The sequence below is a fragment of the Ruditapes philippinarum genome, unplaced genomic scaffold (genome assembly GCF_026571515.1).
Source record: "Ruditapes philippinarum isolate M1 unplaced genomic scaffold, ASM2657151v2 ctg833_1_1_1_1, whole genome shotgun sequence".
NCBI classification, from domain to species: domain Eukaryota; kingdom Metazoa; phylum Mollusca; class Bivalvia; order Venerida; family Veneridae; genus Ruditapes; species Ruditapes philippinarum.
Genome location: NW_026853013.1, coordinates 147,064 through 158,889, shown reverse-complemented (window position 1 = coordinate 158,889; position 11,826 = coordinate 147,064). Strand labels below are relative to the sequence as shown.

Sequence of the window (11,826 nt, the reverse complement as noted above, 5' to 3'; positions counted from 1 at the left end):
TGTTCGAATTAAATTAAATTATTTTTTATTCATTTTTTTCTATTTCTATTTTTTTTTTTTAGAAATCTTTTGACGTTTAAAATCAGTAAGTAAATATTTCACTCGCTTATTCCATGAAAGTCACGAATGAAATCAAATAAAATCAGTCAAAAATGAATGTCCTTGCACGGGTGTGTTTGAACATTCGGAACTGCCTCGGCCATTATCTACAATATTTACCGAAGACTGACGGAAAGGGCCGAGTAGTTGCGATTGTGTGTTTGAAGTAGCCGGATAGTTTAAACAATCCGCGGCGAGTTATTTCCCTTAGTTATTAACTTCCGGTTAGCCATTTGCAAACAAATACTGTTGTCAATAATTTTAAATAATCAGAAATTCTTGTTGTGTTTCCACAGTCGGCAATTATGTGGCAGTATTTCTACGCACATGTTACCTATCATGGTGTCCGTTGGTTCCCACAGGGAAATCGTTGGAAAATGTAAGACAATTATTTTTAAAATGTTGAATAGAATTCGACATGCCACCTGCCTGATACAAGATACAAGAAACTTTATTTTAAGTCGGTTTACATATTACAAGAAACATTAGCTAATAAGCTATTTACCGACAATAACAAAGGCATAAAACATATTTACTCACATATAACAGATCTGAAAGTAAAAACCAGAGCAACAGATAAGCTTTAAAAGTGAATTGGGTATTACTCCATCATTTCCTTTGGAATTGGGTATTGGCTCCATTTAATTGGGTATTCCAAAACTCGATACCCTATGATTTCAAGATCAATTGGGTATTCAATTATGAAGATATGAATTTTATGGTTTCAATATCAAAAAAAAGAAAATAGGATTAACAGTTTACTAGAACTTTTCACAATTGTTTTATTTTTTATATAAAATGCTCATGTTATATTTCATAATATTTTTAACAAATTCGTTTTCTGACTGATTTTTGATTATTTACGAATCATTTTCCCTTTTGCACGACGCGAAATTGCTTTCAAAGCGTCTATTGATACAGCTGGGACCTACTTATTGACGGTCTCCGTAAAATCAACGGTCTCTGCAGGTCTGTAAAGACAGTCGACCTGAGTAGACAAAGCGACGGTCTCATGCTTTATTGATATGGCTTAGTCGGTCATTGGAGACCGGGGACCGTCGAAGACCGGAGACCGTTGATTAGTTAGCATTGATTCGGGAATATTCGGATAGCATGCATATCGATATAATTTGTCCAAAACAACGAGCGTACGACAGATTAATTTTGCGGTGATGAAAATGACAATACGCACGGGTTTTTAAGACAATTGCGTATTTTATTTTTTTAAATGGGTTTTGATACGCATTCTTAAAAAATCAATTGCGTATTTTCTAAAATTAATTGCGTAAATACGCAAATACGCATCTTATCTGTTGCTCTGTAAAAACATATAAAACTAGTGGCAGCTTTAAGCATGAAATAAAAGTATCAAGGTTAAGAAGAACTTTCTTCTTCTTCTTCCGGGTAATGTGCTGGGCCCCTCTGGAGCATCGTCGCACAATTGTGACTATTTACATGAGTGAAGGGAACATCAAGTGCAGCTAAAAACAGGTTAAAAACACCATGCTCCAGAGTTACTCATGCAGCGCACCCATCCTCGTCTTGAAGACCTCTAGGGACGGGCTGTCATCACGACTTCTGGTAGGCTGTTCCAAAGTCGGATCCCAGAAGGAAAGAACGAATACTTGTATGAGTTGACACTGGTGAAGGTTTGTAGGTACCTGTTGGCATGGCCTCGGGTGTGTACTCCAGCAGGGATCAGTATGTGATGGGCTCGGATACCCACCACTGGCTGTTAATGACTCTGTACATCATCACTGCTTTGGTTTGCTGACGACGGGCTTCTAGAGTGTCCCAGCTTAGAGCTTCCCTCATTGCAGTAACGCTGCTGGTGTAACGATAATCACCTGTGCAGAACCTGGCTGCTCTTCGTTGGCAGTTCTCGAGCTTACTGATGTTGGCCTTGGTGTGTGGGTCCCATACTGACGAAGCATACTCGAGCTGAGGTCAAACCAGTGTTTTGTAACATGTCGCCTTGATGTTCTGTGGACAGTGTGATAAGTTTCTGCGTAGAAAGGCAGTGGTGGTGTTCGCCTTCTTTGCAGTAGCGTCAATATGGCTGTTCCAGGAAAGCGTATTGTCAAGTGTGACACCCAGATACTTTGCCTTGTTCGTCTGCTTGAGTGTTTGGCCATGGATGGCATAGGACCAAGTTATCACTTTCCGCTTGTTGGTAATGCGAATCATCTCACACTTGTCGGGATTAAACATCATCAACCAGTCTTGCTCCCACTCTTGTAGGCGGTCAAGATCCTGTTGTAGTGCAATGCTGTCTTCATCAGAGCTGATGGTCCTATATAGTAGGCAGTCATCTGTGAAGAGGCGTGCTGTGGAGGAGACCCTGCCCGGCAAGTCATTACTGTAGACTAGAAACAAGAGAGGCCCTAGGACTGTGCCTTGCGGGACGCCTGATGTGACTGGTGCTGGAGAGGATGTCTTCCGGTCGATTTACAATAAGATGGTAAATTAAGGCATAGTTTGATGACATGCACAGTACATATTGTATTAAAAGTGATGATTGTAATGCATATGACCAAGTCACAGGTTCACAAGATTCACATAGACACGTTAGATAAACAGGGATGTGGAATTTTGGATTTTTTCCCACTTGCCCACGGGCAAGTTGGACTGATATTTCTACTTGTCCACAGCTGTAGTTCACCTGCCCAAATATGAAATAAACAGTAATTTTTTTATTACAACATTGGCCTTATTTAACCAATCGGTCCTTATTTACTGGGGCTTTGCTAAAACTCGTATTTGAACACACATAACACATTTGAATGACATTTGATGTTATGTAAGATTGTCCTGTCTTATTAATGATGTACCTACATAAAGAGCCGAGCTCGCGGTAACATTCCGCAAACATTTCATTATAAAGCTTGTCCGAATTATAGACTTTTTGGAGCAAAGTAAAATTGGTTAACCAGCTATCTTTAAACAAATGAATGCGTTTACGGTCATATTCTTTGTCTTTCTGTATTCTTGATTTCCGCTTTTCAGATTCTTTTCAAACCTAATAAAATATTTGTCCATTATGTATCAAAACAATTTACAACACAACGCATCGTTATTTACTAATCCTCTTCCAGTTCCAGGGATGTAGTCTCAACATTTCGACTGCAAGAGTGAAGACCAACTGATTTTACAAACTGATATTATATAGATCATCTATAGGGATGTAGTTAAACTAATTGTATCTGAGCGTATCAAGATATTTTGCATATTGGCATGTCAAAATATTTAGTCTACCATGGAAGCTGTAATCTCAGAATTAGAATTGAAATCATTTTATGTCATTATTAAAAATTGATTGATATGATTACAGTACAGTATGATTTTCATAAAAAATGTTGTCAGTATATGAGTATAAATTGTATTGAAGTTACGCCAATCCTATTATTAAAAAAAATATGTCAAGACCTAGGAATGCATAGCAACATTCAGTGTTAATTGCTAGACAGAATTGATTTTAATATTAATTGAACTGAAATGTTGTTTTTTTTATGATAACTGTTTCAGGTGCATGTTATTGATAACATTTGCTCTATTGTTACCTGTACCACAGCTGTATGTAGTGACCCTGGAGAGATCCTCTAGAGTCTGTGTACAACCGCTGCTTGATATGGCTATTGCTTCCATTGTGCTCTCATTCTTTACAATAGGTAACTACTTTTTATGTGGTAATTTGAAAAGTTACATTTATGTGTAATGTATTTTTCATTACATTCTTTAACCAGAAAAAAGACTTGGTGATATGGTATATGTTGTCCAACAACAGGATGGCTATCAAACAGAATAGCAACAATTTCTTATATACACAAATTATCTTACATGTCAGAAATCACCCTGGAAACAATTAATAAATAATTATCTATTTCAAGAAATTTATCAACCTCCAATATTTCGAGGGGATAACCTCTATTGCAGAGCTATTTTCACATAGTGCCCTGGTGCATATTGTCTGGGTTTTGTGATTTTATTCTCAGATTTAAGGCTATAGTCCCCTCCCCTTTAGATGTGAATGAAGTAATGTTGTTTTTGCATATTACAAAGTATTGGCCGAAAACATAGATTTTAATGACAATGTGCGGTCATTTGTTGTTTAAAATTTGAAACACACACACACCCTATTACGTAGCTATCAATATGTTATGTATCTGCATGTATAGACACAACTTAATGCATAATTACAGGTACAAGTAGGTCCTTGAGTGTAATAGCTATCTTTACAATTTGCTTCATTAAAATTTTATCAGGTGAAAATAACAAGGTTTAATTCTTTTGAAAAAGCGGATGTTTAACCTATAACCAGTATTAGATATATTTATTATTATACTTTTAATTCACATGTATTCTGTGTAGAGACAAACAAGTGAAACAAATTTTCATAACAGTGCTGTAAATTGTTATACAACTTTTATCTCTTTCGCTGCAGCATTTTCTCTGCTATTCTGCATTTTAATCCCTGTACCACGGGAGTTGAAGATAGGATTCCATGTGTTTGGTGTGGCTAGCTTGATTGTTGGACTGATGCAGACTGCGTACACATTTGAGGCCAAGGAAGACTGTGTAAGTATCGCTGTATTTTATATTTCTATATCATGTTGGTTGTTTGTTTTGTTGTATTGTGAAGAACACTACACTATTCCTCTTATAATAAAACATACAGTATTGATGAATTATTATCTAGTAATATTTTTACCATTTTTGCCTTCTTCTTTGCAGTATTTTGCAAAAGCAAGTATTTTTACTCTTTGAATGTGTGTTAATAATAACTGTTAAATTTTCCTAATGCTGTATATTTTACTTTTATTGTCCCCCGCCTTTTCAAAGAAAAAAGGGGGATATAGTAATAGGCTCTGTCCGTCCGTCTGTCCGTACGAACCCATAGGTACTTGAATAATGGGTAACAGTAAATTCTCTCTGATCCTATTCATTCCGTTTTTACTTGTGTGTCTTTTTTGAAGCCTTGTGTGACTAAAAATGGCCAAAAAGATCAAAGGAAAAGTCACAGAAGTACCATTTTGTGAGTACGTCCGTCGGTCCGTCACACTTTTGTGTCCGGTCCATAACTTTGTCATTTATCAAAGGAATCTGAAATAACTTGGCACAAATGTTTGTTATAATAAAAGGATGTGTCTTCAGGGTCAAGGTCGCACTTGCTCATTCAAGGTCAACATTGTCTTTTTAAGGGTTTATGTCGTGTCCGGTCTTTAACTTTCTTATATTTGAAGGGATTGTGTAAATACTTGCCACAATTGTTCACAATAATGAGACAATGTGTCATGCGCAACAACCGGTCACCTACCTCCAAGATCAAGGTCACACTTGGAGGTCAAAGATTAACATAGTCTATTACAGGGTATATTTTGTGTCTGGTCCATAACTTTTTCATAGATCAAAGGATTTTGTAAATACTCGCCACGAAAATAAGTCACTATAATGAGACAATGTGTCATGTGCAACACCTGCATCCCTACCTCCAAGTTCAAGGTCACACATAGAGGTCAAAAGTTAACATAGTCTGTTTTAGGGTATATTTTGTGTCTGATCTAGAACTTCTTCAGGACTTTGAAATAACTAGGCACAAATAGTCACAATAATAAGACAATATGTCAGGTACAACACCTGCACCCCTACCTCCAAGGTCACACTTAGAGGTCAAAGGTTAACAGAGTCTGTTATATGGTTTATTTTGTCTCCCGTCTATAACTTCTTCATAGATCAAGGGATTTTGAAAATACTTGACACAAATAGTCACAATGATAAGATGATATGTGATACGTAACAAATGTGTCCCGTAACCTCCAAGGTCAAGGTCAGACGTAGAGGTCAAAGATTAACATAGTCTGTTATAGGGTATATTTTGTGTCCAGTCCATAACCTGGGATTTTAAAAATACTTTGCACAAATAATCACAATAATGGGTCAAAACATGGGTCCCTTCCTCCAATGTCACACTTAGAGGTCAAAGATTGACATAGTCTGTTATAGGGTATATTTTGTGTTGGCCCAGTGGTTCACTGGTTAAGATCGCCCACTTGAAATCACTTGCCCCTCTATTACCACAGCTATGGGTTTGAATCCCGTAAGGGACCTTTGATTGGTTCATATGGAGAAGCTAGCATATGCTGGCTTACAGAAGGTTGGTGGTTCTACTGAGGTCTTTCTCCACCAGTAAGGCTGAAATAAGTGCTGTATGACATTTAAAGTGTTGGCGTGATTGAAAATAAAACAAAACAAAAATAAATTAAGAACAGGTAAGGAACAATAATTTATTACATACATGTTTTATGGTTTTAAACATTTAAATATAAATAATTTTATTTCAATAATAAATTTCATTATTCAACTAGTATAAGATATGAATATTTATGATATGTTGTTAATTTGTTTACAGTCGGTGTCAACACCAGAGTTATATACCCTGTCTCTAGCCAGCTCCATGTTTTCAGTTGTATCTCTGGGTAAGTTTATATTAATGGAGGTATTATTATATTGTCAACTCTTAAATTTCTGTAACAATATTCTATCTTCTAAGTATGTTTGTAGGGAGTTTAAGTCCTTGCTATGCTAAATATCTTGTCTATCTTTAATCAAGACAAAATGAATTAATTTATTCAGGGACAATTTCAAAATACATGTAATATGTACTGACTGACTAGCAAACAGTGCACATCATGATAATAAATTATGCAGTTATATGACAGTGTATAAATATTAGTTTGCTATATGCATTTATTTTGTAACCTTTGCTTATTGGCTTTGGTTCTACTTAACCATTGATGTTTTTAAATTTGAAGATATTTATCTAGAAATGTTGTACTTCAAGCATGATAACTAGATCTGTTACTGGTAATAGCTTGTCTGTATCGAAGAAAAAGTCTACATATTATAATAGGTGCATCATTATTGTTGTCATAATTTTTGTTGTCATGCTTAAACTTAAATGTAGCCCATTATTCAATCATTTTAAAAGTTACCAACACAATACTTGGAATACTTACTTATTATGACAAAGTGCTTTTGTTAGACAAAGGGACATAATTCTGAAAGCTATTTTAGAGTTATGCCCCTTTTTAACTTACAAAGTATTTTTTTCAAAATTGGTTATTGAAAGTCATGTCCCATAACACACAAGCATCAACATCATATGCAGTGCTCAGTGCTTTTGTTTTTAATTAGAATTTAAGTAAATTATAATATATACTTGATCATGTGAGTTCAGACTTTGAAATAATTTGTAAAAGGTTCATGTTGATATTTAAATATTTCAGTGTTCCTTGGACTGATGTTCCCATTCTGGGTTGTGAACAAAGTAAAGAGGAACCTAGTGATGGATCCATACAGTCGTACAGGAGTCTGCTACGAGCCAACTAAATGCTGCACGTGTCTCTGGCACATATAAATTACCTACACAACATATAAGCCACGCCATGACAAAACCAACATAAGTGCGTTTGAGACCAGCATGGATCCAGACCAGCCTGCGCAGTCTGATCAGGATCCATGCTGTTTGCTATCAGTTTCTCTACTTGTAATAGGGTTGGTAAGCAAACATCATGGATTCTGATCAGATTGAAAGTGGATGCACAGGCTGGTTTGTATCCATGCTGGTCGCAAACCCATTATGTTGGTTTTGTTGTGATGCGGCTCATATCATTGTCGATCTTGAAGGTTTGCCAACTGTGACTGAAATCAAAACTTAACATATCTTTGTCTAGTGACTCATCAAAAAGAAAAAATTATTTTTTAAATTCTTTTGTCATAAAGATTCTATTTTTGGTTCTTTTACTACAGTTAAACTTAAATTGCTTGAACTACAATCGCTCAAATTTTGTAGATTATTTGTTATATTGAGCGTAAAATTGTGTACGATCTGATCTTTTATGATAATACTTCATCTTTGGTTGCCTTGAATGACCAATCTCTCAAACAAATTTGCACAGGACTTCGGTACTCAAGGAAACTAAGGTTCACTGTACTTTTTACATACTTTGATAAAAATATACAATCAGCAAATAACCAAAATAATACTTTTTACTTTTGTCAAAATATTTATACTAATATTTATAATAACATAACATTTTATTGTTTATTAGTATGTGTAAGTGTATTCTTTCATTTTGCATATGCCATTACATAAAGTCACATGCTGATTTGACATTTAGGTCACACTATGAGATCTTTTATTATTTACTTGTTTTTCTATTAGAACTTGTTTCAAGATTTTATTTTTCCTGTATGTCAAAGTTGATATTTTATTTCAGAACAATTTATATTTATAAAATATAACTAACAATGCTCAAATTTCTTTACATGGATTGAATCTTGGAGCCAAGAAAAAGGAATTTATGTTCCCATTGATTATTTGTTTATATTACGCAAGTTATTACTTATTTTTACACCATTTTTTGTTATATTTAAACCATATCATAAAGTTTTCCTTTTTCATACCAGCAAGGGTTATTATCAATTTAGGTTATTGTTGAATGAAGTCTTGCTGTCTAATAATGTATTGAATAGTATATCAGTGAGATTTCTCAAATCATTCATTATATATTTTACACTCATTGTATAGCACTTTTTTCCCCAAATTTATTACATTAATACCATAAGTCTTCCTATATTACTTTGAATCAATATTTGATTTATAGCCTGAATGATATAAAGAAACTTTGATGATAATGGTATTGGTGAAATTCATGTTTTTAGTATCTTGATATAAATCAAAGCAAAGTACTTTTAAGTGTATAAAGCTATATTTTTGCTGTCTATGAATTTAAAATTATTGTTTATTTTGTGATAAAATGATAAGAAAATACTTAATTACTGAAATTATTGAAAGTGAGTGGTACATTTATGTGTGCAATCATTGCAAATATTTCAGAAATAGCTGTGAAATATTTTGTTCTGGAACATTTTATTCTGTTTATGAAAATATTTATGTTAAGTAATCTATATACACATGTTACAAATCTTTCAAGAAACTACTCCGGTAACTTAGGATATGAAAACAACATAATTTTCTTATTTTCAAATTTTTTTGTAGAATTTTTCATCAGGTATAGCTTTATACACAGTAAAGATTTTAAATTTCAGTTACAACTGGTGTCATTGCTTAACCTACCGAAATAAAAAAAGGTTTTTTTTTGTTGCTATGGAACATATAAAAAATGCCTGCATTTATTTTGATTAAATTTTCTTGCCAAATATCACACCACAGATATTTTTGTTTATTATATACTTATAAATAAAATATTGTACAACTCTATTGAGAAATATGAATGAAATAAAATACATACTAGTATTTTCATTTTCCATATTTTCACAATATTTTAACTGCAGAGAAATATTTTCCATATTTTCATTCATATTTTGTTAGACTACTTTCTTCTTAATGCAGCCAATACACAAAATGAAAGGTGAAATCTTCCAAATTGTAAGGTCAGAAAAAAGAAAAGGCATATTATAAACAGAAAAGTTTTTTTTTCTATAAATGCAGAATTTATTTTCATCATGTGATATGAAAATTATCATATTTCATATCAGTTGTTGAAAGTAAACTTGTATTTATAGAAAAAACTTGAATACCCTCATTACATATATTAGGATTGTTACTAGAACAAAAGTAAATTGACAGAAAAAACATGATTTTAATTTTGTTACTTGTATATTACAGTATTTTGCTACTACACATGATATACTTAAAAATGATTAAATATTTCTCAGAAAAATAGTTAACCATATGCATTTTCATAAGCATAAGATTTATACTTTTTTCTTTCCATAGTTGTAAATGAATTCTTTAGCTTTGGAGTTTCTATGTTTCTTTATTAACAAATTTTATAACTTTCTATGCAACTTCTTTTGCAAGAAAATTATAAAGACTATGATGGAATTAGGGATGGATTACTTGTGTGAAAGTATAATAGGTCATTGTCTAAGGCCTATGACATTAACATGGGTTTCAACAGAGTTATGACCCTTTTTGGAACATAGAAAATTTTACATTATCCAGGCTCTTGATTTACTATCAAGCACTGAGATTAGTGGAGCACGTTGAGCTTCCATCAGCTCTTGTTTATTTTTACCATAGATAAACCAATAAAAAAATTTAAAAAAACTTATATAGTAAACTCTATAGATATGTTATTGAATTAATTAAAATATAAACTTTAGTTTCATTGTTGTATAGGAAGACTAACATTTTTATTTATACAGGGTCTTTCAAATAGAATGGTTAATTTGGTGCATTTTCAAAATGGCACCGTTTATCGGCAAATATTCTGAACAAGCAATCTATGTTTTTCAACAAATATAGGTTTAAAAAAACATTATTTTCTGAAATATTTATCCCAAAACATGTTTAATTGTAGCAAGAAGGGTTTACATAGTCTGTTTCAAGATCATTCTATTTGAAACACCCTGATTTACATGTATATAAGAAAGAATCTGTGATTATCTTTAAAAAGAAAAAAGCTATTATGGTTATGACCTCATGTAATTTATATGCAATTTAATAATTATATACTTGTGTGATTTTATTAAATCCGTCCAAAAATGCATTTATTACTTAATCTGTGTTTTTGATATTTATTATTTTTTGTTTTTGCTTGTCTTATGATTGTACTTGTCCTGGTTAATAACTTAATATACAGAAATGTGTGTGGTTTTATGTAGACTAAAACATCATAATTATCTTATTCAAAGTTCAAACACCAACATGTAAAGGAAGCCTTTTTCAAAAGTGTTAAGGGTAACTATTCAAAAAATATTTTAGGGTACTAAGTACACTGAAAGGAAAACATAAAAAAAACGTTGAAATGTCTTTCACAGCCAGTGAACCATTTGTCAACATGCTAATATGTTTAGAAAAAATACGGTTAGCTATATTTATTTATGATTAAAATAAAGCTTATCATGTTTAGATAATTAAAACAATATTTATTTTTTTTGATAAGGAACTAATTGTTATGTTTATCTAAGGTACCGTTTGCCAACAGACTAATATGCTTTACCAAAAGACTTTGTGATCGTTTTTTTTACCTTTTTGTCAAATTTACATGCTGCAACTTTTATGATTTAATTAATTCCAAAAGTCTTATTATACTTTAACCTTTTTGTCTTGTATAAATCCTTATGTTACAAATTCTATTATTTAATTAATTCCAGAAAGTTTTATAAATTATTTCAGTTTTTGTTAATAACAGTTTTATTTGTAGTATTTTATAGCATTTGTTTTACTGTTAAACATTGTAATATAGTTTTGTTATGTTTGGACCAGCTGGCCTGGCCGTCACGTTCTAACATTTGCCTAAGATAAAATTCCTTGTAGATTTCTGAATAAAATATTCTTTTATAAACTTGACTTTATTGTTTTTGTTTGTTTGTTTTGACTTTTACGTCACATCGACACAGTATAGGTCATATCGCGACGTTCCAGCTTTACTGGTGGAGGAAGACCTCAGGTGCCCTTCCGTGCTTATTTCAGGCACGAACGGGCACCTGAGTAGAACCACTGACTTTATTGTTGAACACATCTATATTACGTTTTGGTCTACCCCTCCTGTGTACGCGTGATAAGTGTTAAATTGTAACTCTAGTTATCCCCCACCCTTAAGATTGTTAGGGATGTGGGGGATTAAGAAAGCTATGGTCGGAATGAGATCTAGGGAACCGAACATTATTCTGTATGTGTGTAAAGACCGCACTTCTATT

The 11,826-nt window shown here is 33.0% G+C and overlaps 1 protein-coding gene across 1 annotated transcript; it reads left to right on the top strand.

The window, feature by feature from the left end:
* Positions 1–310: 310 nt before the first annotated feature.
* On the top strand, positions 311–11,476 carry LOC132731641 (uncharacterized). The gene is made up of 5 exons (XM_060717858.1): positions 311–478; positions 3,625–3,767; positions 4,541–4,674; positions 6,506–6,572; positions 7,383–11,476. The coding sequence occupies exons 1-5, from the start codon at positions 405–407 to the stop codon at positions 7,511–7,513; spliced, it is 549 nt and encodes a 182-aa protein (XP_060573841.1). The 5' UTR covers positions 311–404; the 3' UTR covers positions 7,514–11,476.
* The last annotated feature ends 350 nt before the right edge of the window (positions 11,477–11,826 follow it).

Coding starts and splice junctions, on each gene's coding strand:
- LOC132731641 (XM_060717858.1), top strand. CDS start 405: ATGTGGCAGTATTTCTACGCACATGTTACCTATCATGGTGTCCGTTGG. Junction 479..3,624: donor CAGGGAAATCGTTGGAAAAT/GTAAGACAATTA, acceptor TAACTGTTTCAG/GTGCATGTTATTGATAACAT. Junction 3,768..4,540: donor GCTCTCATTCTTTACAATAG/GTAACTACTTTT, acceptor CTTTCGCTGCAG/CATTTTCTCTGCTATTCTGC.